Source organism: Erythrolamprus reginae, chromosome 1, assembly GCF_031021105.1.
Source record: "Erythrolamprus reginae isolate rEryReg1 chromosome 1, rEryReg1.hap1, whole genome shotgun sequence".
NCBI lineage: Eukaryota > Metazoa > Chordata > Lepidosauria > Squamata > Dipsadidae > Erythrolamprus > Erythrolamprus reginae.
Genome location: NC_091950.1, coordinates 121,852,017 through 121,875,050, shown reverse-complemented (window position 1 = coordinate 121,875,050; position 23,034 = coordinate 121,852,017). Strand labels below are relative to the sequence as shown.

The window sequence follows — 23,034 nt, the reverse complement described above, 5'->3', positions numbered from 1 at the left end:
CTGCGCACTCTTGCATCGAGAATAGGCTCTTTCTTTTCTCCATGGGCACCTCTGGAGTTGCAACAGGCCCTGGTTGGCTTTCAGCCTCTGACCCCACACCCTCTCTGACCTCCTTGCTATCAGACTCAAGTGCCAATTACACTGGCCTAGGTTACCAACCCACACCCATCTCTCGATCCTCAGAATCCTTGATGAGCTGAGCGGGACGTGGACAGGCTACAACATCAAGTAATTACTTCATTGTTGTTTTTTTTAAATTATTTTTTAGTTTTAAAACAACAAAACACGATAAACACCAACATGCAACTTATATTCCCTTTTTACAGCAATTTCGTATTGGTAGTATTCTATTATTTACATCCCCCTCCCGATCTTCTTTAAATATATTTATCTTTATTGTCCCACTATCTCTTATTCCTATATATCTGTCTTCCCACATATTAGTTATAGCTTTACATTATTTTACAAGCATTATACCTTTTGCGTCTTTCCCCCATTCATTCCTGTTTACTATTTACTTGTTTGCTATTCCAAGTTAAAATAATGTAATAAACTAATTACTTCATTGTTTGTATAGGGTTATATGTGGAAGAAAGGTCACAAAAGGAAAAACTGGACAGAACGTTGGTTTGTTTTAAAGCCAAATGTTATATTGTACTATGTTAGTGAAGATTTAAAAGACAAAAGAGGAGCGATTGCACTGGATGGCAACTGTACTGTAGAGGTAAAAATGAACAATTTGAAAAGTAATACTTTTCTAAATGATGAATATGAAAATAACATAACTTACTTATATTTGATTCAACTTGTTGGATAAATTCTGGAATTTTTACTTTTACAAGACTGCTAACAATCGTATTTATGAAAAGAAGAAAGGATCTTTATTTTTTAAACCGTCCATTTAGGATTCTTTCTTAATCTATGGATTTTTTTGTTAATCAGTGAAAAGGAGTAGTATTCTATATAGACTATAGAGCTGGGTTTTTTTCTCTCTCTGACATGCCTAAAAAAATTTAAGATTTTTTTTTTAATTTTAATTTATTCCTTTTCCTGCAAAGGCTACATTATAAGTGGACATGTCTTGCAAATATGATTCAGAATAAAATACTTTCAACACAATTTTCCTCTTTATAGTATGGGTGTTCTAAAAATGCTGATTGCTCCAATATTTTCTATAAATCTATGGTACATTTTGCTCCATAACCTGGGAGAAAATCTGAATTGCCCCAAAGATGCTTTGCTAGCTTGTTTTAAGGGTGGGGGGCTATATAATATTTATTCATGTTTAACTTTTGTGCATAGGGATATTATTTTCGGGATATTTCATATGTTCGGAGGCTCTGAACTAACAAACAATATTGTGAAAATCAGTTCAATGTCATATTTGTTATGCTTCATAGAAAACTAAATCTCATTTTCTTTTATTAGGCCTTGCCCGACAAAGATGGCAAAAAATGTCTCTTTCTTATAAATAATTTAGAGAAATGTTTTGACATTAGTGCCTCTGATAAGAAGAAGAAACAGGAGTGGATCCAAGGTAAACTTTTATTGTTTTGCTTGATAGAAGCCAGCTGGGAAGCTTGTAAATTCTGTTTTTCTATTCACTGCTTAATGGACCCTCGTGTTCGTGTGCCTGTTGTGAAGTCACTTGTAAATCTAAATACTGTTGTGAGTGCTCCTTATCCACCTCAGGTCATGTCAGATTCTGAGGAGGATGAGCCAGACCCCACTGGATACCCTGGGCCAGGGGGGTTGTCAGCTGATGCAGAGAGTGAGAGTGAGGGGGAAAGTGACCTGAGTGAACCCAAGGAACCACTAGAGGTGGCTGATACGACAATGGGGGAATGGTCCCAGTGGGAAGACATGGGCCGACCTGGCTAGTCATTCCCCCAAGGTCAATGGCCCTATGCCTGTTGGAAAAGCCAGGCCTTTACAGCTTTCCGTAAGGCCAATAAGGTGGGAGTAGTATTGATCTCAGGAGGTAGCTGATTCCAAAGAGCCAGGGCAACCACAAAGAAGGCTCTCCCTCGCGAACCTGTCAGCCGACACTGTTTAGCTGACGGGATCCAGCATCCAGGAGGGATACGTGTCTAACATACAAGTGGAGGAACTCATCGCTCCCATAGCCTTGTCCACTTTCTCAGGTGTCGCGGGCTCAAATTCATCCCACAAGTCACCCTAAAAATGGCGGCTGGGCGTGAGTCAGCAAAAAGTGCGGAAAAATGTGAACATTTTGCCACCTGTATCACCACTAAATAAGACCTAACAAAGGCTCTTAGGAGTATTTGCTCAGATTCGTAGTTGCTGGACCTCCAGCGTATTTATGGGCTTAAACTAAAAATATTATTGTGGCTATTATCATTTTCTAGCCATTCAGACAACGGTAAATCTGCTGAAATTAAAAAGCCCTCCACCTCATAAAGAGGCACGCCAGAAACGGAAAGAATTGCGCCAAAAGGTTCAGGCAGAGCAAGCAGAACTGGAAAGGCAAATGAAAGAGCTCCAAATAGCAAATGAAAATAAGCAGAAGGAACTGGAAACCGTCCGAAAGGTAAATCTGAGATTTTGAAACAGTTTAGAACAGTGATGGTGAACCTTTGGCATGGGTGCCACAGATGGCACACGAAGCCATATCTACTGGCACAAGAGCAGTTGCCCTAGCTCTGCTCCAACGTGCATGTGTGTGCCAGGCAGCTGATTTTTGGCTCGCACAGAGGCTTTGGGAGGGCGTTTTTGGCTTCCAGAGAACCTCTGGGGGAGATGGGGAAGGGCATTTTTACCTTCTCCTGGGTCTAGGGAAGCGTTTGGATTCTAGAGAGGGCAAAGGGAAGCCTTTGGGCTTGGGAAGGGCAAAACACGAGCCCACTGGTCCCACCAGAAGTTGGGAAACAGGCCATTTCCGGCCTCCAGAGGGCCTCCAGGGGGCAGAGGAAGCGGTTTTCGCCCTACCCAGGCATTGAATTATGGGTGTGGGCACTCGTGCATACATGATAGCCCACGCTCTTTTGACCCCCAAGGGGAAAAAAAAGGTTCTCCATCACTGTTTTAGAATGTAGGATTAATACTTTAGTTGTAAGCTGTATTTCTGAGGCCACGGATTTGAGGAGATTGTAGAAGTCATTGTTCTTAAAATTTGTCCTGCTAAATAGTAGGGTCTTCTGATTTCATTGCAGGCTTACTTAATTCACATGACAGAACTGACAATGTATGATGCCGTGAGGAGGCTATGCTTCAGGTTGCTCACTGCAGAATCTGACATTAATTAGGACTGAGGGATTGACTGGCCCAATGCCTCATCGCTGGCTTCTATAGCTAAGGGAAAACTAGAACCAGTCTACCCATTTCTTGTCCAGTAGCTTAACTACTCCACTGTGGTTCCTGACTATAGCAATGTATGTATTAACATATGGAAATAATATAATGTACTGTCCTAGGAAAGTGCCCTGGATGTTATTGTCTAAAATTAAGTCTTCAGGGCATCCAGAAAGAAGGACAGGTTGGTGAAGTTCCTTCTTAAGATTTCTTAAGATTACAGCATTGCCATAGGGAATTGGTAAACTTGCATCATTTTTCTTAAATGTTCCTGAAAATGTTACGTTATGGAAAACTGAGAGGGCAGGAGAATTTGTTAGTCCCCACAAAGATTGGAGTGAATATAGATGTTTTACTGGATTTAAAGAAAGACTTGTTGGAAGAAAAATGCTGTGTATTGAAACCACAAAAGTTCTCATTTGGGATAATACAGAAGTGTTTTTCCAAGTAATTTGCACTTTGTTTATCTTAGTTGTTTTACAGTCAAGGAGAGATTTCTTGGGTGACGCCAGGCACTCGGTTCAGCTTGAAATAATTTTGCAGACCAAGGAAATGATAAGAATGTCTGCATTTTTTTCTCCTAATGCTTTCATACACTAGAGTATTTTATGCCTATGCAAGCATAACTGTATTTAAATAATAACTAAAATGCTGGATCTTCATTGGCAGCTTTGATCATTGCAGAATGGTTATGATATTTCGCAACTAAAATTTGACACATCTAAAATATCTTTAATGGTGATTGTAGAATGAGATATATTTTTACATCTGAACACTTTCAATGAAATAAGCATTCAAGCAAAGAATAAATATTCAAGAGCAGAACATGGCACGTAAAAGCTATTCTTTATTTATTTCAGACAGATTCTCAGGGAATAGTTCCAGCTTTAGTCAAGAAATGAATCCAAGAACACAGAACTTATGAAATGAGGCAGGAGTATCATCTCATTCTGAAGTTCTAGAAAAACATTATGTCATAGATGCAGAATTTGGCTATTTGATACTGATGGTGACTTACTATATATTTTTTAAGCAGCATAGCAACCTAACAAAAACAAGAATTAATTCAAGCTTGTTGACTCAGTGTCTTAATTCAAACCTAAAGTTTAACTGTTGATAGAAAGAAATGACAGTTCAGCCAAGCCAAATTACCTGAGTCATTGAAATGTGCCTTCCTAACAGCAGATTGAAAAAATTAGGAACCACTAGTGGTGCTACTATAAGCATTTTATGTTGCACAAGTGCTCCTTTATGCTACTTCCTTGTTTTCATTTAACCAAACCATTCAGAAACTTCTAATTAGGCGTGCCTCAAAATACATGGAGGTTACTTTACTAGAGAAATTCAGTTGCCAAATTTCTCATATTTCTTGTGCAACAAAATACTGTAATTTGTTTATTTTGACAGAGTAAATTTGAGCTAGAAGGAACAGGTTTTGCATGAGTTTTGAGCATTGACTGTGCTATTTTTGGAAATGCTTATCTTATCTCCAGCTTTACAGAAAGCTATGTAGAGTTTAATCTTTCACCAACTTTTTATTGTTTATGCACCATTTGAGAGCTGATAGCAATTGATCTTTTCAAAATGTTTTACATGAAGCCTATGTAGTTTTTTGTGTGTATGATATGACTGTATGCATGTTTTTTATATATTGGGGTTTCTTGTTTTTTAGACTTTTTAAATGTATTATTGTTATTTTAGATTCTAACTATTAGATTTGTCATTGTATGTTGTTTTTCTCATTGCTGTGAGCCGCCCTGAGTCTACGGAGAGGGGCGGCATACAAATCTAATTAATAATAATAATAATAATAATAATAATAATAATAATAATAATAATAAGCCTCAGTGGAGACTTGGAGGCCCTTCCTTCCTTACTTTACCCCTTCTTGCTGCACATTATTCTTTTCTTTTTAATTTTGAATACACACACACACATGCATCACACAACTTTCATAAAATTTTTGCTTTTATGAAAAAAAGTAAGAAGTATGTTTATGGGTACATACTGAATAGTCGATCTGTACCTTCATGTGTACATAATCTGGAAACAAATGCTAATTGTTTTCTTTCTTTGTCCCAGCAACTAGAAGAGGCAGCCAGTCGAGCGTCAGAAGAAGAGACAAAACGTCTGCAGACTCACATGGAATTACAAGATCGATTCAGTCTTGAACTGGAGAGAGAAAAAATGGTACATGTCAGCAAAACAATAGGCTAACTCTGACGTGGTTTCTTTAATGATATATTTACAGCATGAGCATGTTTGGACAAAAAGGAAAAGCTGCAAACTTTTTTCTTCTCTCTCACAGAAATAGGCAGCACTGTTTGTTCTGAAGCATTCATTCATTTCTTGTTTTCTAGGTAAGACAGAAAATGGAAGAACAGGTTGCTCAGAAATCATCTGAGCTCGAGCAGTACTTGCTGAGAGTCAAAGAACTTGAAGAAATGTATAATCAGCTGCAGGAAGCTTTGGAGGATGAGAAACAAGCCCGTCAAGATGAGGAAACTGTCAGGAGGCTTCAGGGCAGGTCAGCGTGTAATGTGATAGAATTGGAGGCTAAGGCTGGCAGTCATTTATGTTCCGAAAGGAAGGATAGCAGAGACTATAGAAACTGTAGACCAGTGATGGAGACTGAGTGTGTGCACTCATCTGGGCTGTGACTGTTCTGTTTTGTGGGCTTCCGATAAATTCCAATCTCAGGAAAATCACTTTTTTATTAATAAAACTCACTTTAATTCAAACTCTAGCAAATACACGAATGCAAACGCAGGGTTAACAGTAGCATAGGAGCAGATTCTATCTCATTTAGAGCCAGCTTTGATTTTGGGCCCGGGAAGCGTGCCAAACTCAGTTTTTATCTGCATATCTACAATTGGGGCTACCTTTGAAAAGTGTTCGGAAACTTCAGATCATGCAGAATGCAGCTGCGAGAGCAATCATGGGCTTCCCAAGGTATGCCCATGTTACTTACACCAACACTCCGCAGTCTGCATTGGTTTCCGATCAGTTTCCAGTCACAATTCAAAGTGTTGGTTATGACCTATAAAGCCCTTCATGGCACCGGACCAGAATATCTCCGGGACCGCCTTCTGCCGCACGAATCCCAGCGACCGGTTAGGTCCCACAGAGTTGGCCTTCTCTGGGTCCCGTCGACTAAACAATGTCATTTGGCGGACCCCAGGAGAAGAGCCTTCTCTGTGGTGGTCCCGACCCTCTGGAACCAGCTCCCCCCAGATATCAGAGTTGCCCCCACCCTCCTTGCCTTTCGCAAGCTCCTTAAACCCATCTCTGTCGTCAGGCATGGGGGAATTGAAAATTTTTTCTCCCTTCCCCCTAGGCTTATAGAATTTATACATGGTATGTTTGTTGGTATGATTGGTCTCTTAAATTGGGGTTTTTTAGATTACTTTTTAATATTAGATTTGTTACATTGTTTTTTATTGTTGCTAGCCGCCCCGAGTCTTCGGAGAGGGGCGGCATACAAACCTAAATAAACCAAACTAAACTAATTCCTTAGATAGCACCCACTCATTTACTCAAAACATGCCTTAGCTCACCGAAAACTTTTCTTAGCCAAAGCATCCAGCACACATTGCCTTTTTGAGGCAGAAATCATGATTTTAAAACTTTTTTCAAAAACATTCCCATTTCTCGTCTCTTCCATCAAACAACGTTGAGATTCCACACCCCATTTCCCGCAATTCTATTTCTTTATATTACCTGGAAATGACATCACCCCTCAAAGAGCTAAGGCTGTGAATTAATATCTTTTATTCTGGATCTCCTCTTGCCTTCTGGCCATTCTTCTATAGCCAGGATTTATACAATTGTTTTCCACTAACATGTCTTCCTCATTGTCTGACTGAGACCATTCTCCCAATGTCATATCAGCCCCCTCAGACTCTCCCTAGTTCACTTTCTGACTCATTCTCACTTTCAGCTTCCTCTGGCAGCCCCCCTGGCCCAGGGTACTCAGAGGGGCCTGGCTCTTCCTCTTCAGAATCAGACATGACCTGAGGTGGACAAGGAGCCCTCACAACACCGACCAGGAAGAGGAGCTGCCCATGGGAGCGTGCGCATACTGGAAAATGAACTTCCGATTTCCAGAATATTCATGCGCACCAGCCAGAAAGTCTTCGGGTTATTGCCACACATGGGCATGCACCGATCAGCTGGCCAGCGCATATGCTCATGTCAGAAAACAGAAGACCAGCTCTTCTGATTTCTGGCACTGCTACACATGTAAAGTCCAGCTGATCATCACATGCGCATCAGAAACCCGGAAGAGGAATGGGTGCTGCCACATGGCTCTGAGTGCCACTTTGGGCACACATGCCATAGGTTTGCCATCACAGCTGTAGACTGAATATCATTGCAATAGTGGTGAATATCTGTAGCTCGGGTGTAGAATGAAGGTGAAGTTTTGTTTTCTCAACTTGTGGGTTGCTTTTATTTGGCAATGTTTGCAGACCAACCCACAAGCTTGGAGAACAAACCTTCACCCCTAAATATCATCCTTACATTTAAAAAGAGTTCTCTATCCTTCAATCATTCTGAAGGATTGTTTCCCTCTTTCTGCTTCTCAGTATATTACAGTACCACAGAGATGTAAATAAAATATATCACATGGAGTTGTTTTAGACCAAACAAGTAAGTTGAAACAAATGTATGAAGCATTTAACTGAAGTATTGATAGTTCTTGACTTATGACTGTTCATTTAACCATGGTTCAAAGTTACAACAGCTTTGGAAAAGGACTTACCACCTGTTAGATCTCTAGACTGTCTTGGTTACAACCAGGTCCTCCATTCAGGTGGGAAAATGGAGAATGCTGAATGGTTGAGCCACCTGACAGCTCCCTATAAAAGGGCTGTCTGTCAGACTGGCTCTTTGCTGGATCTTGTACTGAGTTGCAATAATGAACTACTGTCTTGAAACCTGTCTCAAACCTCTTCAGTCCCAGAACTCAACACCATCTATCCTCGAAGTTATGACCATATTACCTCCTGCATGTTCACGTGATCATAATTTAGATGCTTGGCATCTGGCTTGCTTTTATGACAGTCACAGGATCATATGGTCAGAATGATGATTTATGAGCTTTCCAGATGACTTCTGACAAGCAAAGTCAATTGGGGAAGCTGAATTCAGTTAACCGCCATATGATTCAGTTAACCACATGATTTGTTTAATTACCATGGCCAACCTCATAAAGTTGGGTCCAGTTGCATAACGGCTTGGTTTATGACTACATTGTTTAGCAACCAAAATTCTGGTCCCATCTTTGGTCATAAGTCAAGGACTACCTGCAGATGCTAAATGGGATAATGTAAAAGAAAATCACTTACCTTATGTGTGCGATGCTTTTATTTCTTGATGGACTGGAAGCACGAAAATGAGTGATTTCTGTGGAATTGTTTTAGGTTATGTTTTCTTAAGTATTCAGTTCAGATGGGAAAGGCATACATGTTGCGTCAGTCCTGAATTAATATGCCTCCTTGGTTGCTTACCTTTTTTTCTAGACTGCTAGAAGAAGAGACAACCAAGAGAGCAGAGTTGGAAAAGTGGCACTTAGAGCAGCAACAGGCCATTCAGGTGACTGAGGCAGAAAAACAAGAGTTGGAAAACCAGAGAAAAATGAAGGAAAATGCTCTACAGGTTGCCATGCAGCAGTTGGAAGAATTGGAATTAGAGAGGAAGCAAGCCTTTGAACAATATGAGGTGAGCTAGTGTAACCTTTCTAAGATTATACAATGTATACGAAGGGACACTTTGCAAAATACGTTAATATGTCTGAAGCGTTCTTCCTTGAAGGGTGAAGGAAATTGCATTCTTCAGAAAGCTCAGTGTGGGTGCTATACAGCTTTCCCAAGTCATCTCCATAAGGCTGTGTGCACAACAGCTTGTTATCAGTCACCTAAATGTGTCCAACTGTTGGTAATATGTATCTAACTCATTTGATTTATACCTTCTTTAAGACACTAGGCCAGTGATGATGAATCTATGGTAAGGGTGCCACAGGTGGTACTCGGAGTCGTATCTGTTGGCATGCAAGCCATTGCCCTAGCTCAGCTCCAGTGTGCATGTGTGTGCCGGCCAGCTGATTTTTGGCTCACACAGAGGCTCTGGGAGAGAGCCTCCAAGAGGGGGGGAAGGCATTTATATCCTCCCCTGGCTCGAGGGAAGCCTTTGGAGCCTGGGGAGGGCAAAACACGAACCTACTGGGCCCACCAGAAGTTGAGAAACAGGCCATTTATGGCCTCCAGAGGGCCTTTGGGGTGGTGGGAAAAGCTGGTTTTGCCATCCCCAGGCATTGAATTATGGGTGTGGGCATTCATGCATATGCGATAGTGCACGCGCAAGCTCTTTTGGCACCCAAGGAAAAAAAAGGTTTGCCATCACTGCACTAGATTGTGGAAAATCTGATCACATCACAGTTGAATCATTTCTTATTGGGCATTTATGCTTATACTGTATACACAGACATAATAATAGACAAGAACTGAAAATTATCTATTGATTATTACTAGGATAAAACACTGTATTGTACCAGTTTGGTACAATAATAAAATGAGCAGAGATGGATCAAAGATAATTGTGACTAAAAGCCACATCAGGGATAGATTTAGGAAGTTGATGAAAATTGGAAAAGTTATCATAGCTGAGAAATACCTATTGGAATATACAGTTTAGTTATGCCTAGTAACCTATGCGTACACAATCTGAAGTTAGTTGGGGGAAAGATCAAAAGCAACGTGAGAAAATATTATTTCACTGAAAGAGTAGTAGATCCTTGGAACAAACTTCCATCAGATGTGGTTGGTAAATCCACAGTAACTGAATTTAAACATGCCTGGGATAAACATATATCCATTGTAAGATAAAATTCAGGAAATAGTATAAGGGCAGACTAGATGGACCATGGGGTCTTTTTCAGTCTTCTATGTTTCTATGTTTCTATGGGTAACTTAGCAGCAGCTAAGATTGGCTTTGAGCACTGTGAGTACATGCTTTACAAATGTTTGCAATTGTGTAGTCCTTCATGTGCTGACCTTGGCTGATCCCTGCTCACATCCTGTTAAAGTCCAGCCTTTTGTGATCTTGTGGAGAGGTGTTCCTTTTGTGCTGTTTTGAGAATCTCTGTTGCAAAAAAAAAAAAAAAAAGAAGTTCCTGTATAATGTTGGTGTTAATTCTATTTCAGGAGGTAAAGAAGAAATTGGAAGAAGCAGCAAGCAAGACTAAAAATTGGAAAGATAGAGTAGCTCATCATGAGGGATTAATCCGATTAATTGAACCAGGTAGGAAACAACCCTTTATTTTGTGAATCAGCATTCATGCTGTTATTTTTATTTTAAATAACCCATTATGATTTCCAAGAAGTCTGAATATTACTGAGTCAGCCTAGGCTGCACTTCCTGTTTGGTGTATGCTATTGTCTGGAGAAACATAATTGAACCAAATTCCAAATATAACAAAGGAAGTCAGTGCAAACACTGCCAGCTGAGATTTTTAGATGCTTTCAAGTTAAATTTCTCATTAGTCTCATCATTACATGAAGCTCTGTTGGCTTATTTACAACTTTTGTTATTTTAATTATTCTGCCTTTAGAATAGAATAGACTTCTTTATTGCCCAAGTGTGATTGTACACACAAGGAATTTGTCTTTGATGCATATGTTCTCAGTGTACATTAAAAAAAAATCATTTGTCAAGAATCATGAGGTACAACACTTAATGATTGTCATAGTGTACAAATAAGCGATCAGGAAAAAAATCAATATTAATATAAATCGTAAGGATACATGTAACAAGTTACAGTCCTGCAGTCATAAATGGGAGGAGATGGGTGATAGGAATGATGGGAAGACTAATAGTAAGTAATAATGCAGCCCTACATAATACTTTGACAGTGGAGGGAATTGTTTATTTATTATTTATTATTAATAAATAATGAATAATATTATGTAATTTATTATTGTCCAATTATAAGTGCTCTATTAGAAATGCATTTATGTTGCATACAGAATAGAGTAATGTATATAGGTTTACTTTCTTTTTCTCTTTATGGGAACTGAACTTTTGAAGAATAGAGATTTAACTGGCATAGCTAGACTAGCTATGCCAGTTAAATCCATCTATGTCTAGCTATGCCAGTTAAATCTTCTATTCTTCAGAAGTTCAGCTCCCATAAAGAGAAAAAGGAAGTAAATCTATATACATTATTCTATCCTGATGCAAAATAAGGTATAGCCAGAATGCGGTATATTTAATGTCTAACTGAAGCTGTTAGTTTTGCTTGCAGAGCCCTAAATGACATAGAACTCCAAGTATGAAGATTTTCCTGTCCCTACTTCTGTCTCAGGAACTTTAGAAAGAAGTCATCTCAGTTAAACTTTATTAAGGAAATTGCATTAAGTGAAGGAAAGAGAGGAGTCAAGCTAGGGAGACTTCTTTTGATGGTACTTTAATTTTAATTCTTAAAGTTCCATAATAATACAATTGGTAGCGGCATTATGATATTTTTGGTACCAAGTCAATATATATTTATTTAAAAATTCAGGTTCGACTGAACCATTTTATTAATATTATTTGGTTTATTTATAATATATTCATTTATTTCAAACCATCTTTTTACACATAAGGATTAAAGGCATTTTGAAAATATATATTTAAATGCTTTTGATTCGGTGCATTTTCCCCAGCTATATTCACACATGACAATAAGGCAAAGTTAGAACTAGATTTTGACACATGTAATAAATTAGGTTTAAATTACTATATCTAAAATATTATGTCTTACAGGTTCCAAGAATTCCTACTTGATCACTAACTGGGGACCAGCAGCCTTCACTCCAGCTGAACTTGAGCAAAGAGAGAAGAGTTGGAAAGGGAAAAGGAGCACTTCGGATTAGCAAATGTGGCTGAAATACAATTGGGGGACTCACAGAGCAGAAATCTGCTAATTAAACAACATATTGTTATACCAATTTATTGCATATACTGCATGCTAAGTCAAGATGCTTAAAGAATTTGAATACAAAATACAAGGTCTACCGCACAACATAAATTATAATATAATTTCTGAGATAGCTAAATAAAAGTTTACATAAATTCTTTGAATAACTGTGTGCAGTTTATGAAAATGTAAATGATTGAAATGAGTTCTTTTAAAATTTGGAATTGGACAAGTTGAATTAACTAGAATACATTGGGAATATAGTGAGCTTTTTTACCTATATTGTTAACCTAGGTTGATTAGAAAACTATGAACATACCCACCTACTTTTATATCTGGGGCAATAAAAGCTTATCTGAACAGTAGGAAGATTGTTATCTTTGGTAAATCCAGGCCAAAGATACATGGAGAAACATAGCAATTTGAACCAATACGTCAGTATATTTAGCAGCACAATATATTACTGTGTTACTGAAATACTTTCCCCATATAATAAAAATATATTCTCAAGTAGTAATTTGGGGATCTTAATAATCCTGTTTTTTGAAAGGGAGAAAAAGACAAAAAACTGAATAACTCACAGCTTCCTTTTGATTTTTTAAAATCATTACACTATTAGCCTGAAGACAACAGATAGCTGAATATAATTTTTGATTTTGTTGAGAGATGGTTAGGATCTTGTTCCATAAATTTATAGTCTAATCTTGGCCATGTGAACATATTTCTTCTGTGAAAATATGCATAGGCTTATCCGTAGAGTCAACCAATTGATTACCACCAATTCAAATTAATAATTTATCCTTGTTCACTAAATTTCCTTGATTTTGAATATAGTCCAAATGCAACTAATAATTGCTAAATTATTTTGCAGGTAAATGGAGCATTAACATATTAGACTTAAAAATGATGAAGTTTATAATATCATTAGGTTCAGTTATTTCCAAAATAAAATGCTTTGAAAAAGATCAGCAAATCAATTGTGGAAGTCATTAGGAGAATCCTGCAAATGCTGTCAAATAAGTGCCCATTCATTTGATTAAAAATTGTGGAACTCTCCTATAAGTTGAGATGAATTTGGAAAATGTGCAGCATGTATAACGTTGACTGAGTTGGAAACTTCAAAATTTGGGCCTTTTAAAGAGAAGCAGCTAGATCGGTAGGCAAAATCTATCTCAAACTATCATCTCCCCAGAAGGAAGGAATCTTGGATTATTTGTTTTAAAACTGTTGTGGTTTTTTTAATGAGATTTGATGTTTTTATTGTAAAAAAATGTGTCTAGAAAAGTAAGATATGAAATAAGTTTCAAAATAAGAAATGAGCAACTATTGATGGATTATAAAAGTGTTAGCTTGTTTGTGTAGTTTCAATTTTTTTTGGCCTACGTTCATGGAACTGCCTTGATTTTAGTCACGGAAGCAATGATATTACCACATATCAAAAGGAAAAACTATGGGCTTAGGTTTGGGGTACCCACAAAGAATGGAAATGGGCCACCTCACATTGATGGAAATAATGTCTGTATATGCAAAGTAGCCTATCAGAATTGGCACCTGGAATTTGGACTGTTTTATGGAGCTACGTCAAAGGGAGGCATCGCTCAAGATCATCAAAGTGAAGCATCAAATTGAGGCTTTGCACAAATCTTCATTTTTATTTTGTTGTGTCTTGCTAACAAGTGTTTATAAAATAACTTCAACATGTTTATGTTATAGTTTAATTGTAAGCTTTCTTAAATGTGTAGTTACTGTACAGTAATCATGACTTTTTATGCTGTTGATATATAAACATTCTAGTTGGATAGGAACCAACAATACTGTACTAGGAAGTGTTGTATTCTGATATATCCTGAGAAACCAGTTGAGACATATTTATAATATCAAACTACTAAATCATTACTGTTAATTTACATTAGTTAATGTGTGCTAATTATGGTTGGACCAAATTAAGAAACTGCCAGTTTTTTATATGTTCCATTTTGTTTTTGCTTTAGTATTTGTTAAAATAAATAAGAACAACTTTAGTTTTTGCACATTTATTTCATCTTATGTTTGGCTTTGAGTTGGATAGAATGGATTAAATGCAAATGTAAAGATGCTTTCCCTGTTACACCCACACTTTCTCTTTCTTTATGATACTTAATATTCTTGTAGGATAGGGATGCCTGGCAGCGTAGGCCAGTGATGGCGAACCTATGGCACGGGTGCTACAGATGGCACGCAGAGCCATATCTGCTGGCACACAAGCCATTGCCGTAACTCAGCTCCAAAGTGCATGTGTGTGTTGATTTTTGGCTCACCGAGAGGTTCTGGGAGGGCATTTTTGCTTTCTGGAGAGTCTCTGGGGGGATGGAGGAGGGCATTTTTGCCCTACCCAGGCTCCAGAGAAGTCTCTGGAGACTGGGGAAGGGAAAAATGGGCCTACCGGGGCCACCAGAAGTTGGGAAATGGGGTGTTTCAGGCCTTCAGGGGGGCAGGGGAGGTCATTTTTGCCATCCCCAGGCATTGAATTATGGGTGTGGGCACTCATGCATGCACGATAGAACATGCACTTTCAGCAACCGAGGAAAAAAAGGTTCACCATCACTGGCATATGTTAATATTCAGTAAGAAAATATTTATTTTTGATGGTGCCTTTCTCTACAGCCTTTGATAAAAGTAAGTTGTATGACATATTAAGCCACTATAGAGTTTAACAATTCCCTTTATTGCTTAAACCCAGGGATGAGTTGCTACCGGTTGTTCTGTCTGGGTGCCCCCAGACTTCAATACCAACTGAAAAAAGCAGCCAGACACGCTGGTAAAAGCAAAGGCACTTTATAGTTGGAAAAACAAACACAGAGAAAAAACTGTTCTTCCCAACAGACAGGCTATGAGGCTTCACAGCATAGTCATGACGGCCAGACAATACAGCAGACTTCTTGCTGGCACACACACCACTGTAGAGAATAAGACCCACGTCTTTCCCCCCAAGGTTTCAGCCTTCAGGGCCACAAGCCAGAGTCAGAAACACCAAAGATCACAGCCAGGTCCCAGGACTCCCAAAGATAATACTCCACAATACAGGAAGGGTGGGTCTGCCTTTTCAGCCTTTCTGGGGAGAACCACACCCAAACCCAGCTGTTGCCTATTTAGGGCTGGAAATACCTGGCTAATTGTCCTCTTCGTTGTGCTGCTCTTCTCTGCCTGAGATCGATGATGGCTTGTGCATTTTCATCCAAGGACTCCAGGCTGCTTGCTGGGGAGAGATCCACCCCGGGGGACTCAGGCTGTTCTCCCTCTCCCTTGGCCTGATATTCCTCCTCCCCGTCTGCCTGGGCCTCCTCCTCCTGTTCCTCCTCCTCCCCCTCTGAGCATGGAGCCGGCAGAGGTTCAGCCGTTCCCTGAGGAGCCTCAGACGGAATCACAACACCGGTGCAGTAGGCGACTGCTCACCAGTAGCGGCCACCAGGTTGCACAATTTCCACACGACTGCTCCAGTGCCAGAAGTTTGAGCACCACCATCTTCATCATATGGAGTCCCATGATCTCAGTCCTTAATTCACAGAGGTGTTCTGTGGAGAATGATATCAGGTAGCTGAAGAACACATGTAAACTATGTGAGGAGACATATTTTTGCCATTATTATGGGCAAATATCTTAGTTTTGGTCAAATATCTTAATACTTCTGAGCAGTAAAATGGTCATTAACAGAGCATATTCTTTATAATTGATAGATAGTCAGCTAAATGATTTCAGGAAATTGATCTGTAGTTAAAAATGCCATGTGTTTGAAGGTGACCCTGGGATAGAGTACAATTCACACTTAATTTTAGGCCAATTTTATGATAGGGCTCGACACTCTCACCCTTCAAATTCCACAGGGCCTTTAGCTCCATTCGATTTTGTACTTGCTTTCAATTTTGTTCTTCCATTTATGACGAAACAGTCAAAGCTAACATCTTCAACACATCCTTTGGCTCAGTCTTCGTAAAGAACAACAGATCGTGCCAAAATTCCCTAGACATACAACATATACAATGATTTAACTCAAATAGATTTCACTGAAGACAAAGTTGAGAAAGCATTGTGTGGCCTAAAACCTGTCAATTGGACCTGATGGACTATGTGCATACTCCCTAAAAACGTTCTCCACAGCCATAGCTGAACCACTAAGCGTAATCTTTGAATAATTCTACAGGACCAGTTCCCTACCAAATCTATGGTCACTAGCCATGGTCATCCCCATCTTCAAAAAGGGAGTTCCCAGTCCAGTAGAAAACAACAGACCAATCTCTCTATGCTGTGTCACATGCAAAGTCATAGAATCAATCATAAACCAATCCATTACTCTGCACCTAGAAACTAACAATCTACTTTCAAACAAACAATTTGGTTTTAGGAAAAAATTATACTTCAATATGCAAAAACATGGACCTCAAGACTTGATCAGGACAAAAAAATTTATATAGATTTCTGTAAAGCCTTCGACTCAGTGGTTCATGATAAACTACTTCTGAAACTGAAATCCTATGGCATCTCTGGATCCCTATATGACTGGATAACTGCACTCCTGTCAAACAGACAACAAGTGGTCAAAATAGGGAACACCCTATCTAATCCTGTTCCTATTAACAGCGGTGTACCCCAAGGCAGCATACTAGGACCAATACTCTTTATATAAATGACCTTTGTGATCACATTACACATTACATTGCATGTAATCGCCGATGATGTAAAACTCTTCAACACTACTGACAACACTACTACCCTCCAGAAAGACATTGACTCTGTGTCAGAATGGTCAAAAATCAAGCAACTCCAAATCTCAACCAACAAATGCTCTGTCCTGTACATTGGCAAAAAGACCAAATACAAGCTGAATAAACAAGACCTTGCAGATGACCCTCACTCTGTCAAAGATCTTGGAATACTCATATCAAATGAACTAAGTGCCAAAGCCCACTGCAACAACATTGCCAAAATGGCTTCAAACGTTGTCAACCTAATCCAGTGTTTTTAAAATAGTGAGGTGGGGCCCCCTGGGTGGGGACATGGAGCGATGCCGGGGGGAGTGTGACTTCGGGGAATGAGCGGGGTTTTTTTTTTACCGTAGAAAGTAGGGGGGGTTTGCATTGAACAATAGCACACAGTACAGAGTAGCAGATATGAAGTGCATATAACAAACCTTTAAGAGACACCATGGAAAAATATTAAATGGGTGAAAAGAAAGGAGGAGAGAGGCAGAGATAATGAGACAAATGTAAGTCTCCCGAAAACTAAGACGAGGAAATATGATGGAGCATATGTAGTGCTTGGCTTCACTGTGACTATGGTGGGAGACGAGGAAAGACTGGTATGTTTACTGTGTCTAAAAATGTTGGCAGCAGACAGCATGAAGCCACTTAAATACATTACACCCCGATTACTCTAATAAGCCTCTTGAGTTTTTTCAGCAAAAATGTGCTGAATATTGCAAACAATCGTCCCAGCGGAGAGTTGGGTGTGGGTGTAAAATGTTTATTTCTTCCAGAGGGGGGCATAACAGAAAATAATTGAGAAACATTGACCTAATCTTACATAGCTTCTTCTCTGGTAATATCACACTACTAACCAGAGCATACAAAACATTCGCCAGATCAGTCCTTGAATACAGCTCATCTGTCTGGAACCTAAATGGCACATCGGACATAAATACATTAGAAAATGTCTAGAGATACTTTACTAGAAGAGTCCTCCACTTCTCTACTCGCAACAGAATACCTTATACTGAGCTTAGAAAGCTTAGAACTACGTCGCCTTCGGCACGACCTAAGCATAATGCATAAAATTCTCTGCTACAACGTCCTACCTGTCAATGACTACTTCAGCTTCAACCACAACAATACATGAACACACAACAGATACAAACTCAAAGTGAACCACCCCAAACTTCACTGCAGAAAATACGACTTTATGGAACTCACTACCTGATTCTGTGGTTTTATCACCAACCCTCCCAAAACTTTACCCTTAGACTGCCCACCATTGACCTCACCAGATTCCTGAGAGGCCAGTAAGAGGAATGCATAAGCACACCAGCATGACTACAGTCCCTCTCCAATTATTCCCTCTTATCAATAGCCATGTTACGTATATAAACAATGTTATATCTATGTATATTACAAATACATACTAGACAAATAAAAAACAAATAAGTTTAACCTACTTTTTTAATAAGATAAAACTTGCTGAGCTCATTGTGAGTCATCTTGATTATGGCTTACTCATAAAGGGAACGAGGCTCTTTAGTGAGCCCTTTCAGTGTGTCATTTCTACAAAGGTCACATCAAATGACCTCATGGCTTGCTAGGCATAGTTCATGTTAATTAGTTCATTCTAAATTTGAGTCCTCTGTTTTGGGGTTTTTGTAGAAAAAATATATATGGCTTTACTGCCCTCTAGTGATGTTTTCGAAATTGAACCGCACAGATAATTTCATTTCATTTTATTGGATTTGTATGCCGCCCCTCTCTGTAGACTCGGGGCGGCTAACAACAGTGGTAAAAACAAAAATGCGACAATCCAATACTAAAGTAGCTAAAAACCCTTATTTAAAACCAATCATACATACAAAGGTACCATACATAAATTGTAGAAGCCTAGGGGGAAAGAATATCTTAATTCCCCCATGCCTGACGACAGAGGTGGGTTTTAAGAAGCTTACGAAAGGCAAGAAGGGTGGGGGCTATTCTAATCTCTGGGGGGAGTTGGTTCCAGAGGGCCGGGGCCGCCACAGAGAAGGCTCTTCCCCTGGGTTCCGCCAAACGACATTGTTTAGTTGACGGGACCCGGAAAAGGCCCACTCTGTGGGACCAAATTGGTCGCTGGGATTCGTGCAGCAGAAGGCGGTCCCGGAAATAACCTGGCACGGTGCCATGAAGGGCTTTATAGGTCATAACCAACACTTTGATCAAAACTATTAGAATTGAAATCAGTGGAATGCAATCTACTCAGAATACATGAAGGAATCACTTGAAATCAATCTTTGTCATAGAATCGGTTTTCAGAGCGTGAAAAAGATGGGGTTGAAAAAAGATTATTTCTAGACATCCTTATATAATTATTCATTTGCTTCCGGTATTACAATTTTTAAAAGAAATGGAATAAGAATACTACAAGAAAAAAAATTAAAAGAATAACAAATGGTATAGATACTGTACTATGCCATTTGTTATTCTTTTAAATTTTAGATACTATAAAGACTTAATGAATTGTCAAAATATCTGAAATAAGCCACAAATCTAAAATATGCTGTCAGTATATTATAGCAATAGCATTAGCATTAGCAATACTATTTAGACTTATTTACTGCTTTTGCAGCCCTCTCTAAGCAGTTTACAGAATCGGCATATTGCTCCCAACAATCGGGGACACATTTTACCCACCTTGTAAGGATGGAAAACTGAGTCAACTTTGAGCCGGTAGTGAGATTTGAACTGCTGAACTACAGTTATCAGTTCGCTGAAGTAGCCTGCAGTGCTGCACTCTAACCACTGCGCCACCTTGGCTCTTAAAATGTACAATTATAATACACAATTAAAAGCTTGAAGTGCCATAAGACATAACCAGTTTCTAAATAAATCATATGTCTGTTGAACTTTAAAAATATTGGGTTAAAATAATTAAAATCAGTAAGAGGAAAAAACTATAGGTAGTCAACTGATGACTACAATTGAGCCTAAGATATCTAAATGAGAGAATTGTTAACTGAATTTTGACCCATTTCCTGCCACAATTGTTAAGTGAATCTCTGCAATTGTCAGATTAGTAACATATTGTTATGTGAATCTGGCTTCCCTCACTGACTTTGCTTGTCAGAAGGTTGCAACTATCACAGGTATTAGTCACTTGTCAAGCATCTGAATTTTGATTGCGTGATTATGGGGATGCTGCAATAGTTACAAGTGTGAAAAAAGGGCCATACAGTGATACCTCTACTTAAGAATTTAATTCGTTCCGTGACCAGGTTCTTAAGTAGAAGCAATTTTTCCCATAGGAATCAATGTAAAAGCAAACAATGTGTGCAAACCCATTAGGAAAGAAATAAAAGCTTGGAATTTGGGTGGGAGGAGGAGGAGGAAGAAGAGGAGGAGGACAGTCACTGCTGAAGGAAGAAGGTGAGGTGAGTGCCCCCTTTTGCCTTTCCGCACCCAGACTCTCCGGGAGGCAACCTTGCACCGGGTGTATGGGAGGCAGCGCGAGGGAGTCACCACAGTGAAGTGATTTATTCCCTCTCCAAGCGCCCAGAGAAAGGAAAATGCTCCGTTCACTCTGGGTTGCCAAAGCCTCCTTAAGCGCCACTGAAAGGCTCCTCAGAAAAGCCCAAGATGGCTGGGATTAAAGGGGGAATGGCAGGAAACTGGCCGGGTCTTCATGCCACTCTCAAATTTTCTGGGAAATTTTTCTAGGCTTGGATTTTTAAGTAGAAAATGGTTCTTAAGAACAGGCAAAAAAAATCTTGAGCACTCGGTTCTTATCTAGAAACGTTCTTAAGTAGAGACGTTCTTAAATAGAGGTACCAGTGTAAGTCATTTTTTTCAGTGCTGTTATAACTTTGAGCAGTTACTAAATACAGTAAATTGTTGTAAGTTGAGGACAGGGGTGAAATGCTCCCAATTCATTCTTGCCTGTGAGTCATCAAAGAACCAATTGTGAAGGGAGCACGAGGCTGAGCTCACCCGCACGGATGCCACCATTTTGGTTCTTTTACCCTCTGTGCATGCACAAAGCATTCTGTGCATGGATGACCCTGCAGATATTACAGGGAGTCCTCAACTTACAACCATTTACTTAGTGACCGCTTGAAGTTAGAATGGCACTGAAAAAAGTGACTTATCTCCATTGTTCAGACTTATGATGATTGCAGCATCCCAAGGGTCATGTGATTTACATTCGGATGCATGACAACTGACTCATATTTATGATGTTTGCAGTGTCCCTGGGTCATGAGGTCACCTTTTACAACCTTCTTGATGAGCAAAGTCAATGGGGAAATCAGATTCACTTAACAACTGGGATACCAATTTAACGACTGCAGTGATTCACTTAACAAATGTGGTATGAAAAATCGTAAAGGGGACAAAGCTCACTTAATGAATTTCTCAGCAAAATAATTTCTGGGTCGTAAATTGAGGACTACCAGTATAGACATTTGGCATCTTTCATCACCCCTCTTAGGAACATCCCCTGCTCCACAATGCGGCACTGTAGCAGGGTTTGGATATCTATGTATGACAGTTTTACTAAAATATTTTAAAGGTTTATGTTAAACTCTAAATGGGAAAAGTAAATATACAGTTCTATGTGAATGTCCACTTAAACAATGACATCACTAAATATATACAATCAAGTGATAATTTGGCATAGGACTGGGCGAAACTTTGTGCCAGCCTAGTTCTGACATAATTCTTCAGATAATCTTGTTTTAAGAAGATTACAAGCTATGTGGTAAGGGTTGCATGGAATTGTTTTTTAGTGGTTTAATTCTGGGAAATTGTAATACAAGTAGTCACACCTGAATGTCATCCTGTCATGTACTTGAGGATAATAAGCTAAAAGTATTTAGGAGAACCAGTTTGGTATAACAGTTAAAAGCACTACATTAAAATAACGGGAGTTACCTAGGCTGGTCTCAGCTATGAAGCCAGCTAGATTACTTTGGGCACTTCTTAACAATGCGACAATGGAGGGGGAAGAAAATGCTTCTGAAAATGTTGCCAAATGTTGCAGGGACTGAAAATGTTGCAGGGACTTTTGTCCAAGCAGCCACTAAGAATCAAGTTTGACTCGAAGGAGAAAAAGAGGGAACAAAAGGTTAAAGGTAGCATGCACGACTGCAACTTTGGCATTATCCAGACTAAAGAGTGAATCATCTTTAGTTTAAATAAGACCTGGAAATATCAGGCAAGCTTCTTGTCAAGAATGAAGGGTCAGAATTGCTAGAATTGCTCTTGTGTAGGTGGCATCCACTGAAGGGCTATCAAAATTTTTATTACCACACTGTGGGCGTGTCTTGTGCAGGACGCCCTGCATTTTCTTTCAACATCTTTCAGTGCAAATTGGGTGCTCTGGGGTGGAGCTCCATTTTCACTACCCCACTGCGTTTCCCCGCGTCCGAGCAGCAGCCCACACCTGGTGGCATCATATATTGATTGTATCTGTGTATGTGTGACACCCAATCCTCAGAATCTGAGGAGGAAAATTATTTGAAAATTTCATCTCTGCCTACTTTATTGATGTTGCCACATCACTGCCAGAAATCCAGAGACATGCATATGCACTAACACTTTACCCTTGGATTATCCACAGTTGACCTATCCAGATTCCTAAGAGGTCAGTAAGGGGCGAGTACAAGTGCACTAGAGTGCCTTCCGTCCCCTGTCCTATTGCTCTCCTATATCTCCTATACCTTTCTTCTATTCCTATATCTCTTTTTCTATTCTTTCATTGATATGTTCTATTCCTATAACTTCTCTTCTATTCTTTCTTAGATATATTTTACTATGAGTATCTCCTCTATAACCTTCATCATGTATTTTTACTATTTTACTATATTACTACTGCCCACTAAAACCCTCATTGTGTATTGGACAAAATCAATCAATCAATAAAAGTAAATAAAATATCTAAGGGCCCAGCTACCAATATGGCCCAAGACTGGTGTGAAAGGTGCTTTTATTTATTTATTAATTGGATTTCTATGCCGCCCCCCTCCAAGGACATGATAGATCAATAGCCAGGTCTCAGGT

At 39.3% G+C, this 23,034-nt stretch overlaps 1 protein-coding gene across 1 annotated transcript in view; it reads left to right on the top strand.

The window, feature by feature from the left end:
• The window catches only part of SWAP70 (switching B cell complex subunit SWAP70), a 49,530-nt gene extending 35,241 nt beyond the window's left edge, over positions 1 to 14,289 (top strand). The window contains exons 5-12 of the mRNA XM_070763331.1: positions 578 to 724; positions 1,429 to 1,537; positions 2,370 to 2,551; positions 5,395 to 5,502; positions 5,673 to 5,839; positions 8,835 to 9,033; positions 10,515 to 10,611; positions 12,115 to 14,289. Coding sequence (XP_070619432.1) covers positions 578 to 724; positions 1,429 to 1,537; positions 2,370 to 2,551; positions 5,395 to 5,502; positions 5,673 to 5,839; positions 8,835 to 9,033; positions 10,515 to 10,611; positions 12,115 to 12,224 — 1,119 coding nt within the window. The 3' untranslated portion in view covers positions 12,225 to 14,289. The remainder of the gene's footprint in view (positions 1 to 577; positions 725 to 1,428; positions 1,538 to 2,369; positions 2,552 to 5,394; positions 5,503 to 5,672; positions 5,840 to 8,834; positions 9,034 to 10,514; positions 10,612 to 12,114) is intronic.
• Positions 14,290 to 23,034: the final 8,745 nt, after the last annotated feature.